Consider the following 22,992-nt stretch of genomic DNA (forward strand, 5'->3'; position numbering starts at 1 on the left):
AGCATGTTCAAAGTATGATTGCTATTTTTACACAAGTTACAAAATGCTGCTTTTGATTTAGGCTACACAAGAAAAAACCCAAGCAGCAAAAAAAAAGAAGTTCAAACTTCCCAAATCTTTTGCTATTTCTTCTAAAATCTCATTGTAATGTTTTGGCTAGGCCTATTCAAAAATACAAAAGTGACAATGTTTCATCAATGTCTCAATTTCATTGAGGTTGACCTTATTATTATTTCTGCCACTTTATTCGTTTTTATTTGATCCACGTGCTGTATTATTTTGTGTTTTAAACCATTGTTTTGCCATGTTGAATTGCTGAAGTACCTGTGTGCATTTTATACTGAACGCGCTCATCGACATCAAAAGAGCAGCTGCAAGATTTACCAAATGTATACAATTATCTGACTGTTATTGTGAGGATGGTACGGCTTACATTTGATTTGAAGATCTAGTATTATTGTAGCTGCTGTGCGCACTACGCAGCAAGAATCCCCATCCGGTTGAGTCAAATTACGCTTGAACGTATTTCCTCTTTTCCGTGCTTCGGGATATGACGTTTTCCATTTTCATTCGAAGCAAATTAATAATAGATTGTGATCAGAAATGTATTCTTTCATAACCCGTATTTGTAGCTAGGTTGTTAATACAGGCACCCGTTCATTTAATATGGCCTGTTTATTTAATAGCGCTATAAGTTTTGTTGTAATTCTTCTGTTGGAACTACAACTACCAAGATGCGCTGCAGTGAACGCGGGTGTGTAAACACAACTCTAGGAAACATGAAACGATCGGGTGGCAGTGAGAGCGAGAAGAGAAGAAAGGTATTCATAGCGTTATTCTCCCTTAGCTCTGGCAAATACACAGTGGACTCGTTCTCTCAGAACTTTATGTTCCAAATGCGGTGATGCTTGGGTCATTTTGAAGGCTGGAAAGCTGCAGTTGTCTATGTAGCTACACATCAGCCTGCATGATTTCTGGCTTTATTGTGGTTTCCTCTTCATTCACCTACAATGGAGCATTGCTGTTATTAACAGTTTTATCGTTACAGATAGGCCTACACTGTTTTTGCTTTCCGTATTACAGTTTAGACATGGGTGTAGACTGTGCTACAATAAACTGATTGGATCGCCGTGAAGACTTGAATATTGATTTAGACACGTTGCATGTTAAAAGTCCCTTATATTTTAGATTTTCAATGTTTTCAAGTCAGACTCCCTCAAAATCAGAATAATCTTGCTCTATAATTGTATGGGGGGGCGTGAGTGACTGCAGTGTGTTCTATCCTGTGAGTTGGAGGAGAGCAGCTTCTGGCTGTGCGAGTGGTACAATTCTATTGCAGGTAATAATTATAGGCTCATCTCTCAAACGCAAAGGACTATGATGGCTGCTGGATTGTCCTGGGATGCTGTTCAAAACAATGAATAGTAACGACATTGACTGGCGTTTGTGTAAAAATCTGATTGAGAATGAAATAGTTGATCAAAGTAAAGGTGTGACATTTTGGGCATACCCAGGCTTTATAGTAGGTAGCAGACCCCACTGCCAAAGAGGCCTGCTGTGTTTAGGGGTGGTGTGTTCTGGTCTGGATGTGCTGTGTTTGTGGATTGTGTAACTAGATGGAGAGAAATAGAGAAAAAGTAAAGGCTGTTCTGTTCTCCAGACCTCCCTAGCTACCCCTACTGCTAGGCCCATGCAGACTGCTCTGCTCAGGTTCATCCAGACCTCCTTAGCTACCCCTACTGCTGGGTCCATGCAGACTGCTCTGCTCAGGTTCATCCAGACCTCCTTAGCTACCCCTACTGCTAGGCCCATGCAGACTGCTCTGCTCAGGTTCATCCAGACCTCCTTAGCTACCCCTACTGCTGGGTCCATGCAGACTGCTCTGCTCAGGTTCATCCAGACCTCCTTAGCTACCCCTACTGCTGGGTCCATGCAGACTGCTCTGCTCAGGCTCATCCAGACCTCCTTAGCTACCCCTACTGCTGGGCCCATGCAGACTGCTCTGCTCAGGCGCATCCAGACCTCCTTAGCTACCCCTACTGCTGGGTCCATGCAGACTGCTCTGCTCAGGCTCATCCAGACCTCCTTAGCTACCCCTACTGCTGGGCCCATGCAGACTGCTCTGCTCAGGCTCATCCAGACCTCCCTAGCTACCCCTACTGCTGGGCCCATGCAGACTGCTCTGCTCAGGCGCATCCAGACCTCCTTAGCTACCCCTACTGCTGGGCCCATGCAGACTGCTCTGCTCAGGCTCATCCAGACCTCCCTAGCTACCCCTACTGCTGGGCCCATGCAGACTGCTCTGCTCAGGCTCATCCAGACCTCCTTAGCTACCCCTACTGCGGGGCCCATGCAGACTGCTCTGCTCAGGTTCATCCAGACCTCCTTAGCTACCCCTACTGCTGGGCCCATGCAGACTGCTCTGCTCAGGTTCATCCAGACCTCCTTAGCTACCCCTACTGCTGGGTCCATGCAGACTGCTCTGCTCAGGCTCATCCAGACCTCCTTAGCTACCCCTACTGCTGGGCCCATGCAGACTGCTCTGCTCAGGCGCATCCAGACCTCCTTAGCTACCCCTACTGCTGGGTCCATGCAGACTGCTCTGCTCAGGCTCATCCAGACCTCCTTAGCTACCCCTACTGCTGGGCCCATGCAGACTGCTCTGCTCAGGTTCATCCAGACCTCCTTAGCTACCCCTACTGCTGGGTCCAAGCAGACTGCTCTGCTCAGGCTCATCCAGACCTCCTTAGCTACCCCTACTGCTGGGCCCATGCAGACTGCTCTGCTCAGGCGCATCCAGACCTCCTTAGCTACCCCTACTGCTGGGTCCATGCAGACTGCTCTGCTCAGGCTCATCCAGACCTCCTTAGCTACCCCTACTGCTGGGCCCATGCAGACTGCTCTGCTCAGGCGCATCCAGACCTCCTTAGCTATCCCTACTGCTGGGCCCATGCAGACTGCTCTGCTCAGGCTCATCCAGACCTCCTTAGCTACCCCTACTGCTGGGCCCATGTAGACTGCTCTGCTCAGGTTCATCCAGACCTCCTTAGCTACCCCTACTGCTGGGTCCATGCAGACTGCTCTGCTCAGGCTCATCCAGACCTCCTTAGCTACCCCTACTGCTGGGTCCATGCAGACTGCTCTGCTCAGGCTCATCCAGACCTCCTTAGCTACCCCTACTGCTGGGTCCATGCAGACTGCTCTGCTCAGGCTCATCCAGACCTCCTTAGCTACCCCTACTGCTGGGCCCATGTAGACTGCTCTGCTCAGGTTCATCCAGACCTCCTTAGCTACCCCTACTGCTGGGCCCATGCAGACTGCTCTGCTCAGGCTCATCCAGACCTCCTCAGCTACCCCTACTGCTGGGCCCATGCAGACTGCTCTGCTCAGGCTCATCCAGACCTCCTTAGCTACCCCTACTGCTGGGCCCATGCAGACTGCTCTGCTCAGGTTCATCCAGACCTCCTTAGCTACCCCTACTGCTGGGTCCATGCAGACTGCTCTGCTCAGGTTCATCCAGACCTCCTTAGCTACCCCTACTGCTAGGCCCATGCAGACTGCTCTGCTCAGGCTCATCCAGACCTCCTTAGCTACCCCTACTGCTGGGCCCATGCAGACTGCTCTGCTCAGGTTCATCCAGACCTCCTTAGCTACCCCTACTGCTGGGCCCATGCAGACTGCTCTGCTCAGGCTCATCCAGACCTCCTTAGCTACCCCTACTGCTGGGTCCATGCAGACTGCTCTGCTCAGGCTCATCCAGACCTCCTTAGCTACCCCTACTGCTGGGCCCATGCAGACTGCTCTGCTCAGGTTCATCCAGACCTCCTTAGCTACCCCTACTGCTGGGCCCATGCAGACTGCTCTGCTCAGGCTCATCCAGACCTCCTTAGCTACCCCTACTGCTGGGCCCATGCAGACTGCTCTGCTCAGGCTCATCCGGACCTGCGTTCAAATACTATTCAAATGGTTTCAAACACTTTATCTGTGATTGAGCTTGACTGGCTTACTGGACCAATATAATAGTCCTAACACTGCAAGCCCCACCCATCTGGCACTCTAGGCAGGCTAGAGCAATCACTCAAAGTTTTTGAACGATTTCAAATAGTATTTGAACCCCGGTCTGCTCTCTCCAAGTCAGTCAATCCCAGCAGCACCCAGCCTTTGCCGCGCCACAGTCTGCCATGGCACATGTGTTTGGATCATGTCTGACAGCACAGAAACTATGTAGGACGTGGTTCCTCCTGTTTATGAAGAGCTGAGAGAGCGGCCATGGTGACCAGATGAGAGCCAGAACGCTTTCCAGCTGGCCCCCAGGTGGGTGTAGGCAGCATAGAGCAGACACACACAGACACAGAGAGAGCAGACTCAGACCTAGCTAATGGTTCTGCTTCCTCTTTTAGACAAATAATAAAAGGATGATTGAGGAATGAGGACGGGGTATTGTAATGGTAAAATGGCTGGAAAACCACAGAACAGACCCAAATTAGAAGAGCTGCATTAATCCCAGTGGCTTGTTATAGGGCAGGAACACAGTGCAGTGGTTCAGTTTATCATGATATGTAATAACTGGGGATGTGGGGATGTGACTGTAGTCTCATAAGTGAGTGTGTTTGCAGTTAGACTCAATCAGTGAGTTGTTTCCCCCTGTCATTTTGCTAGTTTAGTGAAGGCAAGCTATTTATCATGAAGGCCTACTGAACATAACTCCCAACCTGTTTTAAAAAGGCAGACTCTCAATTTAACCACATCCAATACAATGTGCAGGACAATAATGGATTACCCATGATTCTGAGAGCAGCACTGCCTCATGTTTGTCTGTCTCATCAACTAAAAAGCCATAACTAATAGGCCTACTTGTAATATACTGTGATCAATAACATATTTATTCACTAATGCCAGCAGGTTATTGTAAAGGAAATTCATGGATTGAAACTCGTCTATTATTTTAGTAATAAAGGTATATTCATTTTTATATACACGTCCTGCGTTAACTGAATATAAATGGAATTGACCCTCAACCTACTTCCTTGACGTTGTCTTTGACGATAGCTGCTGTCTATGTGATGACGTGTATAAAGTGTTAATGGAAAATAGAAAAGAGAAAAAGTGGAAATATATTTCAGGGGAATGTCAGGCTAAGTAATGACCACATAGGGTCACCAGATGTGCTGAGGTCCTGGCTGAGCCCAGGACATCGCTCAGATCAGCCTCATTGGTTTCCTCTGGTTGTGGCAGCTAGTGCAAGCTCTTTAGGGTATTTCATTCCTCAACACTCATTAAAATGTTTTGTGTTTCCCTTGGAAATTCTGTTAAATGAACAACTAGAGAGGTAAAAGCTGATTATGTGTCCACACATCCAGACATAGTTAATCAACCCCCCCCCCCCCCCCCCCCACAAAATGTTACCCTGTGAATTAGTGTTAAGGTAACGATTTATGGCGACTAATGCCGGGTGTGCTGTCATGTCAGCTCTGGTTGTTTTAGCAAGAGGGGGTGTCACATTCAGCACATTCAGCACCTTTCCCCTGCCCCGGCGGGCCCCCCCCCCCCCCCCCACCCCCCCTCTTACCCACCGCTAACACACTGCTAGTTCTATTAATGAGCCAATAATGGAGAAATAGTGTTGGGAGCTGACATAAAACACACTTAGGAATACATAAGAGCCGGGCAGATGGAGAGATAGATTTACATCCGGGCCTGGGGAAGGAGGACGAGAGAGAGAGAGAGAGGATATTTCTCCACTCCTCACTGCATGGCTCTCCCTCTCTGACTCAGACCCCCTCCAGCACGACCCGGTCCGTCCGGCTGAAAAAAGGTTCCCTGGTAAAATAGGTATTTTGCTGTGGCTGATAATAGTACCATTACACTAATGGAGAGATCTGATGAAGGAACAGCCAGACATAAGGCCTGCTTTATTACCAGAGGGGGCCATTTCCTCCCTGCATTCCTAATGGCCTGAGTGTATCACCCTGTATTGATCAGGCCATCATGCTGCTAATCCAACACAGAATTACTTATCGCTGTTGAGGTGTCGATCCGGCTCCTGACTCGGCCCCCTGGAGCCCCCCGGCCCTCGGCCTCTTGTGACTGCATGGGGACCGGCACTAACCCACCGTGGAGGCTGTTTATCCAGCTGTTGATTTAGGGCCGAGCAGGGATGATGACCGGGAGGTCTTCATTGGTTGGAGGGCTGGCCAGCTCAATCTGGGTGGGGGCTGCTTTGTTGAGTGAGATGGTGAGAAAGAGGAGGGTCTGCTTACGGAGAGGAGGGAAATGAAGTCAACAGCTTTGCTCTCATTTAATTAAGGAGCAGGGAATGAACTGGTTCCTCCCTCTTTATGGCCCTGTTGGTCACTGTAGAGCTTTGGAGGGAAAGCTGAGTGATGAGCCTGCTTGGTGTTGTCCTGGGTAATTGAGCTGTGCTGTAAATAAGAGCAGGCAGCTCCATCCAGATCCTCTATCTAGTGTCATCAGCACCACTGTCTCTTCACCATGAGGGAGACAGAGAGCTGGAGCCCAGTACTGCTGCTCCTGATGATGATGATGATGGTCTGGCCTGATTACAGTCTCATGTCACCTCTTTCATAAGTCTTAACCACTGACAGCTAGGGCCTTCGTGCTTGAGGTGGCTGGAGATGAAATGCAGAGGATTTGTTTCAACAGTATCCTCTCCAGCCCAGTGATACAGTCAAAACAGAGCTAGGCTACATGTAGAATTGAAACAATATGTGTGTTATTGACTATGAGTATGATTGAGAATGCTGCTGATCTATGCTATTACCATTACAAATGGAAAGGAGGTCAGGTAGCACAGAACGACCTGCTCAAGGCTTGTGACCTGTCATATCCTTGTTGCCCCCTCAGTGACTTAGCCCCTCTTAACCAGTAGACTCCTCAGGCAATGGAAGGTATGGCATTTCCATGTCAGCATATCGCCTCTGCCCTCCCCAACCGGGCGTCACCTCTGGCCTCAGCTAATCAAAGAGTTTACCTTCAGGGGAGCATTTATCCACTCTTCATTAGGGACCATTCCTGTAGCCATAAAGATGTATTTATGTATCTGCTGTCGCACAGGGCCGGCTAGGGAAACTAGGTATCGATCGGGATATTTAGTCATTTATTTCTGCTTGGGCCATCAATATTGTGCAAACATCTGTCCATGCAAGTGGGCTTGACCTCAGCCCCAGACTCTGTTTTTAGTCCCATTGGAGTTCAATGATATACTATTCTGAAAAGTAAATCAATGAATGAATATGAAGTTTTGTGTGTAATGTAGTGCCTGTGCGGTGGGGTGGCAGTGGGCCCAGGGCCCCGGGTAGTTCATTGATCCGATATGAGAACGACGAGGAGGGTTGATTAGTCTGTGGCTATAAGCCCCCCCCCCCCCCCTTCTTTACCTCTTTATACCTTGTCTTAGTTATTGGAGCTTAGCCTGGATATATCTGGACTGTTTTTGTGTTGTTTACAGATCAGCTTGGTAAACCCAACCCAACACTACAGCCTTTAAGCCACATGCCTGGCAGTGGCAATGTGTCAGTGATGGAAGAGGGACTTGGGTTGCTATTGTTTTTTCCATTGTTTTTGCCAGCTACAGGGTTTCTTTGATCTCTTGGCAACAAAGAGCAAATTTATAGCACATTTTTATTTGCAGTAATGGCACTGACATGAAACCAGCTATCGTACCCTTTTCTGGGAGTTAGATACACTACTAACTGTTTATATCTGAAATATGGGTTCTCAGTAAGTAGTATATAATATGGCTCTTCATGTGTAGTGATCTCGATGTGTGTCGGCATACAGATCTCTTCTCTTATCCTGACCCCCTTTTATAGTGGTCTGCTTTAAATGTAGGACAATTTAAAGGTTCATGATGTCTACATTTGGTTTGCATCTGGGAGGATATCAACTTTTACAGCCCGGCCTGGCTGCTCTCTCTGTGGTGTCTCAGGTCCCATGTCTACAGCCGCCCCTAGCTGCCAGGGCCCACGGACATGTATGTGTTTAAGAGCATCTGTGATCCTACTAAACATCTAGAGGGAAAAACCAGCTATCCATTTATAAAAAATATTAAAAACCATTCATCCCAAATGCCACCCTGTTCCCTATATAGTGCACTACGTTTGACCAGGGCCCTGATATCAAGTAATGTGCAATGTACAGAATAGGGTGCCATTTTGGATGCACACTGGGATATAGCCGAGGTTCCTCTCCTGATGTTAGCCATCACAGCAGCCATACGATAGATGACACTTTACACAGCATGTCCATCCACACGGTTTGGCTAAAGGGATTGAGGTTTTAGTGTATGTTGAAAACACTAAGGATGAACATATAACAGGGGATGCTATGTTCAACTCATCCGGCAGATGAACAAAGATTTAGTGTCTTCTACATAGTAACTTTATTCATACTTTATTACTATTGACAAATGGTACATTTATTCAGGATTTTCTTTGAAGTAATACCTAACTGGATTGTCAGCAGAAATCAGCCTAGTTGCTCAGTTTCAGAAGTCAAATTTACCACCAGTCCCAGGTTTTGTTCTGAGCAGGCTGTTAGCTTGTTAGCTGTGGGCGACCCTCTCCGTTGACAGATCCCATGTCATCGTCAGCTCTACCTAGCAGTTCATATTAGCAGTGGCATATTATTGCTGATGTCTTCGTATTTTCCCAAACGAGCTGCTGTGACAATGGATCATCTCAGCTGTCAGAGTCAATGAGTTTACGTTCAGTGTGACCCAGAGTTCATCAGTCACACAGAGCCCTATCACCGGTGATATACATGGAATAATCAATCTGATCAATAGGTGGTGTGTGTGTGGCTGTGGTGGGGCCGTACTAAATAAACATGGGAATGACTCGCTCACCTCAGACAGAGGGGACTCAGGGGGGTTCATTAGCCACTCAAGGCTTCAATCTAGGGAGGTCATTATTTTAATTTGAATCTGTACGTATGTGTGGGGGGGGGGCACACACACTGTGGAGAGAGACAGAGACTAACGATGAGAGAGGGAGAGGACGAGAAGACTGTTGCAGCAGTCTAATTTAATCTACTTTTCCTAATGCCATCTGTCACAAGGACAGTGACTAGACAACACTTGAGGTGCAGTCTCTTCTTTCAAGGCTGTCTTTGGCGTTCATCATGTAGGTTAACTTTCTTTTGCTCTTGGTCCTATAGCAGTAAACCTAGCCTACCTATTGTAGCTCTCAGACGGCCTGCTCTCCCTATGAATCCACCTGCTCCATTTATATTACAGGGCTGGTGGTGTGGCTGTTTATTTGTGAATTTATTTTCCTTTGTAATGACTCACCTTTCCAATAAAGCTGAGCTACCTAGCAGTTAGCTAACGTTAGACTTGGCCAACATCTGCTTCTGATGACTGCTTCAATTCACAAAAACTGCAGGAGGCCACTTTCATAAGGCCCTGTAAATTGTAACTGTTAATTTGTACATCATAAGATATTTTCCATAAACGTGTGTAATGAAAGTACCTGGCATGTAGTACTGTAGTACACTGCCCAGGGGAGACTGAGGAGGGAGACTGAGGAGGGAGACTGAGGAGGGAGTCTGAGGAGGGAGTCTGAGGAGGGAGTCTGAGGAGGGAGTCTGAGGAGGGAGTCTGAGGAGGGAGTCTGAGGAGGGAGACTGAGGAGGGAGACTGAGGAGGGAGTCTGAGGAGGGAGTCTGAGGAGGGAGTCTGAGGAGGGAGTCTGAGGAGGGAGTCTGAGGAGGGAGTCTGAGGAGGGAGTCTGAGGAGGGAGTCTGAGGAGGGAGACTGAGGAGGGAGACTGAGGAGGGAGACTGAGGAGGGAGTCTGAGGAGGGAGTCTGAGGAGGGAGACAGAGGAGGGAGAGGGATGGTAGTGCCCTTCTGCCCCTATCACTGGAGCCTAGTGTAACCTAGCCAGCTGGAGTGCCTTGCCTCTACCTTGCCTTACCCACCAACCACCATTCATAAAATACCTTTCTCTACTTGACGTCAGATATTACGGGCTTATTTCATTTTAAAATAAGCCAAGACCATTTGATGGATCATTTCTTTGGATATTCCATGATACCTGTTGATGCCAGCCAGGTAGCCTCTTCATCTTTCAGTGATTCTCTCTCAGCCTGTGTTTTTGTTCATGAGCCCAACTAACTTTAGTCATGCGTATGCTATGTTAGAGAAGGGGTGAACAGTTTGATTGGCATGCTGTCAGGCAGGCGTTGCCTTCTGTGGTGTAGTGCCGCCACTCTGTTTTAGAGGGGCTGAGTTATGTGTGTGTACTGTGTGTGTACTGTGTGTGTACTGTGTGTGTTCTGTGTGGGGTAGTGATGGTAATAGGGGTGTGGAGGAGGGGTGTTGTCAGGACTCGGAGAGCATTCCTTCTTTGCATGTTCTCCATGAGACAGGTGCTCCTCAGCGTGCGCTGGTGCATGACAGTTGCCTTTCATTGCTGTCTTCTCTGCGCTTAACCTCTGACCAGAATCCCCCTCAATCCTCTCTCCGCCCCCCACGCTCACTCTAACGTGCAGCGTTCTTGGCCCATTCTGAGTGACAGACTTTGATGCGAGCGGATGGCGAGGAGGTGCCGTGTGTGTGTGTGCGTGGTGGTACTTGTCATAAGTCCACCACTGTCAGGCCCCAACACTGCCTAGCTGCCTGCCTGCCTCTCCATCCAGGTACCATCACATCACCAACCAGCCAGACCTCAACCTTTTGTTCAACAGTCCATAATTCTTCCCACCGGTGCTGTCAACCACATGATCATACGTGCATAAAGAAGAGAGCCCCCTGACGGCATCTCACCCCCCTCTACTCTCTTCTTCTCCTCTCTTCCCATCATAATATAGGCAGATTTCCTTTCCTCTCCTGTTCCTGTCTCTGTGTATTCAGATGAGGCTGACTGGGGGGCAGCAGGTCAGATCCACTTGCCTGGGTAAGGGCCTGAAGTCAGGGTTGTCTCCTGTGAGATGGAGAGAGAGGGAGGTGGGAGGAGAGGGAGGTGGAGGGAGAGAGGTTGTGTCAGTGCTGTTTTGGACTGTGTGTGTGTTTATCAAGGCAGCTAGGGGTGTGTTGTGTGTGTTCAGTTGTCAGCCCTAGTGTCATGCGTGCCCTGGCCCTGTAATGTCGAGGGCAGCCACTGTCATTTGTCTCAGGACTGCTGAAGTGGAGGAGTCACACAGGCGTACAGCCTGAACACTGAGGCTCAGCAGTGGCTGAGATGCCATCTATTAGCCTTGTATTCTGCCACAATAGTCTTACCATTTTATTTGTGGTTTGATCAGTATCGTTGCTGTTTGTTTTTGATAATCTGTGGAGTTTTTGGTTAGATTAGTCCTCTTCTGTAGCTCATCAGTTTAGTCTAGGTGTTCTCTTTGTGTTCTGCCCATATGCTCTCAAAGCAAGCTTTAGCAAAATAACTCCTATTCCTATCACAATAAACAACTGTTTCTACAAGTTTACATGCTTGAGTGTGCGTGTGTGTGTGTGCGTGTGTGTGTGCGTGTGTGTGTGTGTGTGTGTGTGTTTGGCCTACTTGTGTGAGTGACAGTGGCACCCATTCCGTATGTAAAACTTGTGATACAGAGCTTTGCAAAGTTGTTGTTTCCAGGATCACCAGTAAAGCACATCATATGACTGGGAGTGTTATCCACCAACACACAGAGAGAGAGAGGCTCTTTGTGATGTGAGTGGACCTTCTTAAACACATTGTCAAATAGAACGGTAGGGATGGACTGGGATGTAAATGCAGTGACAGTCTAGTGTCATGCCTGACTGACGCCGCGTGTGGATTGTATTAATCTAAGTGACTGATTCTCCAGCATGCGACCGCTACCCTGTCCCTAACTCCTCAGGAACAGACAGCCTCTGTCGAGTTATCGCTATTTGTAAGTCCTTCCACTGCACTGGGATGACAATAGGGATTAGTGCCAAGGTTCTTTAAACTGTTTTTTGGGGGGGAGAGGGGGAAAGCTTTCTTATCAGCGGCTACAGGATGCTGCTGCAACCACTTTTCCTTGACTGTCAATTAAAGAAGGGATCATTCACTTCAAGGGTATAAATGTTCTAACACTGGTATTAGGATGGGAAGCTAAGTCTCTGACAGATGTTCTAACTTTAATTCTCTGCTTGTTTTTGTGTCCTTTAATTAATTTATGTATCGTTCTATTCAGAGGTTTTAGATTTTTTTTCTATTTGTGGTAATCTCCGTTGCCATGGTAGTTGCAAAGACGGATTCCGGCTTGTCACTCTGCAGTGTTCTTAGGAGGTTCAATCGGCTAATGTATTCAATATCAACATAAATAAAAGGTAAGCAGTATCTAATGGAGCGTGTGTTCCTATACCAACTCCACTGCCTGCTGTCTTCTCCCTTCTCTCATTCTGGAGGGGAGGAGGGGAGGTGTCTGTCTCTGATTTGGTGCTTTTAAAGAAAGAGACCCACTATTGAAAGTGTTTGCAGAAACCAAAAAGGGGTGCAGCTTGTAGGCTTATCTCAGTTTTTTGGGTAAACAACAGAAACTAGTTTACTACTTGAGTGTTTAGCTGGAGTAGTTGTTCTAGTGATCAGCTGTGTTAGTGTGTATAGTGCTGACGGTGGTGAAGAGAAGTGAAGTCCCTGTGTTGTATAGCAGAGACCTGGAGCTGTCTGTTACCAGGGGACTCCTCACTATGGGCAGCCGGAGAGAGATGGAGAATGCTGCTAATGGGCAAACTCTCCTCCGTCTCCCCCCTCTCTCTCCCTCTGACAGCTCCTTCCTTTTGTTCTCCCCGCTCCTTCCCTCTGTCCCCCCCCCCCCCCCCCCCCCTCCTCTCTACCCCCTCCTCCCTCCCTCCTCCCCCCTCCTCTCTCTCTCTGCCGGGGATTTCTGACAAGTTTTAGCAGACTGATCAAACGCGGCGGTGACACCTGATTAGGATATAGAGCATGTTTACAGTAGCGCGTGCCGAGCAAGGACCCCCAGACAACAAGGGAGACTGACTTCAACCCTAACTAATTAAATCTCCACCTGGGATCCCATCTGTGACAGCCAGCGATGTAGCCATGCCTCCACTGACTGACTGGAGACTCATGGTTGTTGTATTTATTCATGTCATTCCATACTTCACTGTGACATTTATGGAGACGGACTGCACTGAATTTTATGGTGTGTGTGTGTGTGTGTGTGAGATGTTGTGCTGGTTTATTTCACCATCATAGTGGTGTTGGTGATGACTCTAGCAGTTTCTCCTACATCTCTAGGTGGCAGTGTTGGGCAGTGGTTAGAGAGGTGGACGTCTGTCTGACCTCACACTAGATAGAACAAAACTCTGGCTGTGTCCCAAATGGCACCCTATAGCGCACTACTTTTGACCAGGGCCCATAGAGCTCTGGTCTACTACTTAGGAAGTCGAGGGTTCCGTTTGGTGTGTTGGTTAGAGTGAATATATTGGACTCCGTTCCCTGGCTGTTTCACTTTAGTGATTAGTGGTTGGAATGGGTGTTATCTTTAGTAAGTTGTTGTAGTCAGACCCTGTTTAGGGATTGCTGAGTATATTGTGACCACATTGCAAAAAAAGTAAATGTTGTGTGTGTGCCTTGGCTCACCTGACCTGTGTGTGTGTATGTGTGTGTGTCTGTCTAAATCAGTGTTAGTGTAAAGGCCATATCCAGATGGTGAGTGGTACATCAGTCACCTAGTAGCAGCAGAGACGGGCCTGTAATTTGTGGCTTTCTCTCCCCCTTCCCCCTCTCTCCCCTCTGCCCCAACCTCTCTCCCCCACCCCTCTCTCTCCCCCACCCACTTGGACCTGACTGGACTGCTGGTCATGCTGTATTACATAGGTTAAGATTAAGTAATTATTTCTAGGCCAGTGACTACAAGCCAGATTAATAGTTTTTGAAGCGGCCATAATGGAGGTCTGACCCTGGGGGACATCAGCATTATTTCAGGCTCACCTCCACTCTCATCTCTCTCACCTCTGGGCACAGGGAGGGCTGTGATTTACTAGCTCCACTAATGATGGGAGGGGATGGCCCATAGCTACTAAACACAGTCATAGACACACATCTGTTTCTCCATCACAACAAACACAGCGTAGCAGCCAGGACCAACAGCAGGGCTAGAAACAATGACCAACCATACTACTAGAGATTGAATTAACTTGTAATCTTTGGATAACCTAAAATCATAACAGTTGCAAATTGACTTGCACATTCTTGCAAAGTAGGTTAGTGGTATTGGGTCCCTAGTCAAATTTTTGGCATTGGTGGCAATAGATCTTTCTTAGCATTGACCGTGTTGGACTGTGCCATAGGTAGCTAGGCCTGTGACTGAGCTGTCTCAGTCCAGATGGGTCCTCCTGTCTGGGCTGTTTTCTGGGGCAGACCCCCTCTCCTCTGGATCCTGGAGGACCGTCACTTGACTGGACGAGCCACATGGTTTTCACTAGGTGGCACTTGGACATCACCATATGGGATGCTCGCTCGTCGCCAGACCTCCCTCCCTCCTTCCCTCCCCTCTGTGCTAAGTACACTTCAGATGTGAAGAGTGTTTTATTTGGATTACAGGAGACCAGTGTATAATGTATTCCCCTCCATCTCTGCCAGATGTTAAATGCCCCAGAACATGATCTCCTCAGGCTCCGCCCTGTTAACCTCTCTGATTGGCTCTAATAATTAGCAGGAGTGTGAACAGTAACCACGGCAATATCCCCCTCTTCCCTCAGACCAGTGTGGGTGGAGGTGATGGGGGAAGTTGGGAACAGCCAACATCTTCTCGTACGTGACTGAGTCCCATTTTACTTTCTGTCTCAGGCTAGGCTAAATGAGTTGGGTCTGACCCACACTGGCACGAGCTCATCAGCACCATTAACCTGGAGCTCATCAGTACCAACCATTCACCTGGAGCTCATCAGTACCAACCATTCACCTGGAGCTCATCAGTACCAAACATTAACCTGGAACTCATCAGTACCAACCATTCCCCTGGAGCTCATCAGTACCAACCATTCACCTGGAGCTCATCAGTACCAACCATTCACCTGGAGCTCATCACTACCAACCATTCACCTGGAGCTCATCAGTACCAACCATTCACCTGGAGCTCATCAGTACCAACCATTCACCTGGAGCTCATCAGTACCATCCATTCACCTGGAGCTCATCAGTACCATCCATTCACCTGGAGCTCATCAGTACCAACCATTCACCTGGAACTCATCAGTACCAACCATTCACCTGGAGCCCATCAGTACCATTCACCTGGAGCTCATCAGTACCAACCATTCACCTGGAGCTCATCAGTACCAACCATTCACCTGGAGCTCATCAGTACCAACCATTCACCTGGAGCTCATCAGTACCATCCATTCACCTGGAGCTCATCAGCACCATTCACCTGGAGCTCATCAGTACCAACCATTCACCTGGAGCCCATCAGCACCATTCACCTGGAGCTCATCAGTACCAACCATTCACCTGGAGCTCATCAGTACCAACCATTCACCTGGAGCTCATCAGTACCAACCATTCACCTGGAACTCATCAGTACCAACCATTCACCTGGAGCCCATCAGTACCATTCACCTGGAGCTCATCAGTACCAACCATTCACCTGGAGCTCATCAGTACCAACCATTCACATGGAGCTCATCAGTACCAACCATTCACCTGGAGCTCATCAGTACCAACCATTCACCTGGAGCTCATAAGTACCATCCATTCACCTGGAGCTCATCAGCACCATTCACCTGGAGCTCATCAGTACCAACCATTCACCTGGAGCCCATCAGCACCATTCACCTGGAGCTCATCAGTACCAACCATTCACCTGGAGCTCATCAGTACCATCCATTCACCTGGAACTCATCAGTCCCAACCATTCACCTGGAGCCCATCAGCACCATTCACCTGGAGCTCATCAGTACCAACCATTCACCTGGAGCTCATCAGTACCGACCATTCACCTGGAGCTCATCAGTACCGACCATTCACCTGGAGCTCATCAGTACCGACCATTCACCTGGAGCTCATCAGTACCGACCATTCACCTGGAGCTCATCAGTACCGACCATTCACCTGGAGCTCATCATTACCGACCATTCACCTGGAGCTCATCAGTACCATCCATTCACCTGGAGCTCATCAGCACCATTCACCTGGAGCTCATCAGTACCAACCATTCACCTGGAGCCCATCAGCACCATTCACCTGGAGCTCATCAGTACCAACCATTCACCTGGAGCTCATCAGTACCATCCATTCACCTGGAGCTCATCAGTACCAACCATTCACCTGGAGCTCATCAGTACCATCCATTCACCTGGAGCTCATCAGCACCATTCACCTGGAGCTCATCAGTACCAACCATTCACCTGGAGCTCATCAGTACCGACCATTCACCTGGAGCCCATCAGTACCATCCATTCCCCTGGAGTTAATCAGTACCAACCATTCACCTGGAGCTCATCAGTACCATTCACCTGGAGCTCATCAGTACCATTCACCTGGAGCTCATCAGTACCATTCACCTGGAGCTCATCAGTACCATTCACCTGGAGCTCATCAGTACCAACCATTCACCTGGAGCTCATCAGTACCGAGCATTCACCTGGAGCTCATCAATACCATCCATTCACTTGGAGCTCATCAGTACCATCCATTCACCTGGAACTCATCAGTACCATCCATTCACCTGGAACTCATCAGTACCATCCATTCACCTGGAGCTCATCAGTACCAACCATTCACCTGGAGCTCATCAGTACCGACCATTCACCTGGAGCTCATCAGTACCGACCATTCACCTGGAGCTCATCAGTACCGACCATTCACCTGGAGCTCATCAGTACCGACCATTCACCTGGAGCTCATCATTACCGACCATTCACCTGGAGCTCATCAGTACCATCCATTCACCTGGAGCTCATCAGTACCAACCATTCACCTGGAGCTCATCAGTACCAACCATTCACCTGGAGCTCATCAATACCGACCATTCACCTGGAGCTCATCAGTACCAACCATTCACCTGGAGCTCATCAGTACCATCCATTCACCTGGAGCTCATCAGTACCATCCATTCACCTGGAGCTCATCAGCACCATTCACCTGGAGCTCATCAGTACCGACCATTCACCTGGAGCTCATCAGTACCATTCACCTGGAGCTCATCAGTACCAACCATTCACCTGGAGCTCATCAGTACCGACCATTCACCTGGAGCTCATCAGTAATATTCAGTACCACCACCACTGCTTTCTTTTCTACTGGCTTCATATTAACCCTCCAGAACACTTAAAGCCATGCATGCAGTAGGCTGTCCCCCCAGGGTTTGGAAACGTCCGGTCTGTTAATCTGTCACCATCCAGGCTACTAGGAAGAGTGTAAAGAGGATTAAGACGTTCAATTCCTGGTAGAATATTATCCTTGGTTCACAATGAGTGAAGGAAGGAAAATAAATAAACAGTGAATAGGAATGGATGGGATGTCTTGAGAAGAAAAGTACAACACATTCCCAAATAATATCTGTCCGGTAATTCAATAGCAATCTGAGTCTTAATCGTAAAGTTGAGACACATAGGTTAGATTTGTTCTGTTGTAGTGATTCAGTAACAACACTGAATCACTTCCTAAGAAGTGTTCTTGTCTGTCCCTTTAGTCTCAGATATTAGTAACATACTGTTCCAGTACATAGTGGTTAGTAGAGGAAATAGAAAGGAAACATGCTTGTTTTTCACTAAATGGATTCTAGCTAATACAATGCCATTTCAGATGTCACAATCAGCCCTGGTTTACCCTGATTTAGCCCTAGTCTCCATCTGGATTGTAAATCATCTGTATCCCCAGTGAAGCTGCAGACAGGCAGCAGATCATCTAGTCTAGATCCTTAAGGACAGGGAAGGGGACTAGCTGCCATCTGAAGGGGTTGATCAGTTTGTACTGTTAACACTGTGGATGGAACACAGAGCTGGCTCTTTACTCTGTCGTACACTGGATTCTGGATTAGCAACACAAGCCACTTCCACTGTGATCAGTCACTCACACACACAGACACTCGGAATGACTGAAATCCACTCAACATCACCCATATTTTTCACTCACTGTATCAGTATTAGGACAATTATTGACAGCGAGCTAGAATAAGTAGTCTTGCTATTTGCTCTATTATGGTTTAGAGATTGTCCATAATAAAGCTATGAACACATTGTGTTGTCTTAACTGTAGGAGAGTGTTCAGGTAGCTTACTGACCAATTCCCTGAGCAGGCCCATGCCCCGTGGCTGACTTCTGTTGACCTGTGTCCTGTTAAGGAGCTACATTGTGTGACCAGTGGGCCACGCTGCTACCTTCCACAGCAGAGATGTTTCTCTAACTGTTATTGAACTGTTTATTGTCAGAGATCTCCAGTCTCTGTCTCTCAGTCTAAGAACAAAACATCCAATTCAGGTGTGACCAGACCAGGCCGACCGTCCGTCCTCCAGGAGGAGGGAGCAGGAGGCTGAGTCTTGGCTGGCTGGACCCCAGCAGCGGGACACCCTCTGGGGCAGAGTATTTAATGCTCCACCTGCTTATCGATCCTGTCTTCCAGGCCGAGTGATGGGCGAGTGAGCGGACACAGGGGAGGGGGCAGAGGGGGGCATGGCAGACCCCAGCCTCAGCCTCCGGTATCCTGGCTCGGGTCTGTCCTTGACACGGCCCGTGGGACAGGCCTGGAGGACACCTTGGCCCCGCTTCTAGCCCTCAGTCTCCCCCGGGCCGCCTGCACTTTACAGAGCCATATTGATTTTGTGGCGGGGCAGAGAAGTGTGGCTGGCTAGCTAGAGAGCGAGAGAAAGAAAGGGAGAGAGACAGAGGGAGGAAAGAGACAGAGAGAGAGAGACATCTCTAAAGCACTGACTTCTCCTTGACTGCACCTCAGGACGCGACAAGGTTGTCAGAACAACTTGATGGCCCCAGCGCACCCTGCTGAAAACTGCTAATCACGGTCGTTCAATCAATGCTCTCCTTCCCCTCCCTTCGTCCCTCATTCCCCCCCCCCTCGTTCCCTCACCTCTCCCCCAACAAACTGGCCTGTGTCTGAATCTGAATACCTAGGGAATGTGTGTCAGTGTTAAAATGGTCCATTCTGCCTGGAAAACAGCTGACCTCATGAAACCATGTTGTCATTTGTAGGTGAAAACTAAAAAGCTTTCTCTATCGACATAATCGTAATGGAAGTGTTATGGCCTGCCCACAAAATAACAATTAAAGCCAAAGTGGCGAACACCCTTTACTTTTCTGCTTATGTAAGGTACCTCTTAAATATATGTTCTGGTCTCTCTCCCTCTCCTCTCCTCTCCTCTCCTCTCCTCTCCTCTCCTCTCCTCTCCTCTCCTCTCCTCTCCTCTCCTCTCCTCTCCTCTCCTCTTCTCTTCTCTTCTCTTCTCTTCTCTTCTCTTCTCTTCTCTTCTCTTCTATCTCTCATTCTCCTCACTCTCTCTCCTCTCCAGATTTGACACCTTGGGTAAAGGTCATGGAAACATATTTTTCTCCTTCTAGGTGTAGATGAGTGTGAAATAGATGTTGACACCATGGACACATTGAAAAGCACTTAAATGGACAGGCCTTGTATGTGCCAAGATGTCAGTGTCTAGGCTTACCCCAGGTGTATGTGTAAATACTTTGGGGTGATTCATCTTTCTCTCTTTCTTTCTCTCTTTTGCTTTCTCCTAACGCCTGACAGGGTTACACCTGCTCGTGGCTGTGTCACGGATTGGGTTTAACACTGTGAGAGAGAGACAGAGAGAACACAGAGGGCTAATTGAATGGCTGTTTAATTAAACTACTCGACTGTCTTCCATAAAGTACTTGTCATTGTGGGTGTGTATACATTTCTGAACATCAACCAGTATGATTGTCTATAGTAGTATGTGCTTAGTGTGTGTGTGTGTGTGTGTGTGTGTGTTTCTGTGTGTGCGTGTGTGTGTGTGTGTGGGCCTGTAGTGTGTGTGTGTTTCTGTGTTTGTGTGTGTGGGCCTGTAGTGTGTGTGTGTGTTTAAATAATGATCCTTGGTGATCACCCTGCCTGCGGTGCTGGTAATGTTATTAGATCTGTGTTCTAAACAGGATGTGAAAGGTCTACCCATGCCCAGCTCCATGCAGCATCACACCGGCCCTTTAAATGACCTGGCCACAGTGTGTTCAGATAGATGGATGGATATATTTTAACATGAATGATTCCACCCCCCCTCTGACCTGCCGCTAAGTGAAGTGAACAATGTCCCCCTTCAGCCCCAAACAACAATTAGTGAGGAGAGTGTCAACGAGGGCTAGTTGGCCATTTTTCATCACCTACCTGAATGGATCTCTACTGAAAATATCTACTCAGGGCAGGAAGAGCCCTGAGTGTGTGTGTGTGTGTGTGTTAGAGACAGAGACTACTGAGTTGAGCTGCTGAGGGAGGACAGATGAAGATACATGTTGGTGCTCAGCTTTTCCTCTTGGGCAGGAGGAGCATCGAGGCTCATCATGTTCTACTGGAGCTGTGTACTATTGCAATACCTTTTGACATATTCAATAGAAAAACTATATTTGACACCTAATATTTAGTACATGAGCAGTGACCACCTGATCTGATCAGGATGTAACCAGCTAGTCCTCCAACCAGACAGATGAATATGCATCCCCACCTCCTGGTCCAGTGTGTGGGTGTGGGGTTACACATTATTACTGGCCTGTGTGGCCTGGTTCTCAGGTCACTCTACAGATGTTTCAATCAGTTAACCATTTATTACACTGTTCAGTCACTTATCACTTACCTCCCATCCATAACCATTACAGTGACCGCTGACCAGTCTGTGGGATTCTGAGAATGCATTATGCCACGATTTGTCGGAAACAAAATGTCAAAAGGCAGTTAAAGTTTTGCTTTTCTTTGAATGGATAGTGCTTATTATGTCCCGGGGCCTAAATGTCAGTTAAAACAACCATGTAGCCTAGGGGGGAGGGAGGGACAGTGTCAGTGTGCAAGGAAGTGTGTGTGATGGATTGTGTGTGTGATGGTACCTAGGTGCTGTGTGCTCTCACCGTGGTTCGGGGCAGTCAGAGACATGCCCTGTGTATGAGGTAGCTAGCTACGTGCTGTTAGTCACCTAGGCAGGGTGAGGCGGCGGGAGTCCAGGGACCTGCGGGATGGAGGTCCTGGGGGCTGGGGGCTGGGGCGTGGAGGGCCTGGGGCGTTGAGGTCCTGGTTGGCTGGGGGGTGGAGGTCCTGGAGGCTGGGGCGTGGAGGGCCTGGGGCGTTGAGGTCCTGGTTGGCTGGGGGGTGGAGGTCCTGGGGGCTGGGGCGTGGAGGGCCTGGGGGGTGGAGGTCCTGGGGGCTGGAGTGTGGAGGTCCTGGGGGCAGGGGGATGGAGGTGCTGGGGACTGGGGCGTGGAGGGCCCTGGGGCTGGCGGGTGGAGGTCCTGGGGGCTGGGGGATGGAGGGGCTGGGGGCTGGAGGGTGGAGGTCCTGGGGGCTGGAGGTCCTGGGGGGTGGAGGTCCAGGGGGCTTGGGCATGGAGGACCTGAGGGGTGGAGGTATCGGGGGCTACCCGCTCCTTACTCTTCACAGCAAGCTTGTTGCCTCGTCCGTTTGGTCTCTCTCTTCACCCCTCGCTTCCCCCTGTCCAAAATGGGCACTCCCTGGCCTTCCTGCCATCCTCCTTTCCACTGGCCGCCCCACACCCACTCCCCACATTCTGCGACAGCATGCCAAATGAAAACGGGGCGGTAGCGCATTTGATGTTTTCGCCTGTCTCCCTGTTTTAGGCTGATGTTCTACAGGAGACTGATTCACCGTCACTTTTGCTGGAGGAGACCATTTTCTGAAATCGGTGTCACACAAGTACCAATTGTTTGCTTCCTAAACAAAGCGCTCTATTAGGCAGCTAACTCTCAATGCGTCATCGTGGGGATGAGAGGGGGCTGGGGTTGGCTGTCAAGGTTTAAACTCCCCAGGGCTCTCAGTAGAACGCCATCTACTGGTTGGAGGTCTGGTTCCACCTACACCCCGACTTTGGTTCTGATTGTTACAGCATAGCAACCCGAGTCAAAACCAGTCCATTGGGACCCAGGGTTCCTCAGGGTTATGCTGGACCCATGGGGGTAGTCCTCAGACAAACCACCCTCTCAGAGGAAACAAGCTCTTCTCCACTGCCACCAGCAATTTTAATGTAGACATGTTATTTTCTTTGTTATTTTGAGCCATAATGATCTAAGCACTGGACATTAATCTACTCATTAAAGTGTCAAAAATCTAAATGACCAGCCATTTGATTTCCCTCTCATGTCCAGATCTGAGAGAACAGACCCCCTATTTATGTGATAAACAGTCTGGCCAAGGGGATTTTAATCCCGTCAACAGAGAGAGATTAAATAATCCATGTCATTGTTTTTATGGGATTGGTAATCTGGTTTCTTATGCTGGGTGGAAAAGCAGCATCTCTAACTGACATAGAGCCTGCTCTGATATACAGGGAGATGGGAGGAGAGGAGATGAGAGCAGAGGAGAGACGAGAAGAGAGGAGGAAATGAGAGCCCATCTGCTACAGAGGGCTAGGGTTGTCTTTTTTTCCTGTGGAATTTCTGAGTGGCTTGATGTATTCGACATGTGCGTGACAGCCCGGTTGTGTGCGATTGGAGCTGAGGCAGTGTGCTATCCAGCCCAGTTGTGTGTGTGTATGTGTTTGCCTGCATGCTCATCACACAGGGCAATGTGCTCTTAAGGTCAAGTTGGCAACGGCCTACCAACCAGCCTTGTACACACATACATACAGGAACAACACACACTGGTTACACACAAAGGAAACACACCACACTGCCCCCTTACTCATGCTCACACATCACACAAAACACACACACACACACACACACACACACACACACACACACACACACACACCCACACACACACACACACACACACACACACACACGCAGGTTTAACATCCTGAAGCTTCTGCAGGATTTTGACACCAATGAATGTGTGTCAGTTTTCCTCCTCTGCTCTTC

General features: G+C 48.7%; 1 protein-coding gene across 3 annotated transcripts in view; it reads left to right on the plus strand.

Moving 5' to 3' along the window:
• The first annotated feature begins 555 nt into the window (after positions 1–555).
• Positions 556–22,992, plus strand: part of LOC110526968 (alpha-ketoglutarate-dependent dioxygenase FTO) — a 211,395-nt gene continuing 188,958 nt past the window's right edge. For all 3 annotated transcript variants that reach the window (XM_036980992.1, XM_036980993.1, XM_036980994.1), the window contains exon 1: positions 556–821. In XM_036980992.1, the coding sequence (XP_036836887.1) occupies positions 735–821 (87 nt within the window). In that variant the 5' untranslated portion in view covers positions 556–734. The remainder of the gene's footprint in view (positions 822–22,992) is intronic.

Source organism: Oncorhynchus mykiss, chromosome 6 (genome assembly GCF_013265735.2).
Source record: "Oncorhynchus mykiss isolate Arlee chromosome 6, USDA_OmykA_1.1, whole genome shotgun sequence".
In the NCBI taxonomy this organism is placed as follows: Eukaryota; Metazoa; Chordata; class Actinopteri; order Salmoniformes; family Salmonidae; genus Oncorhynchus; species Oncorhynchus mykiss.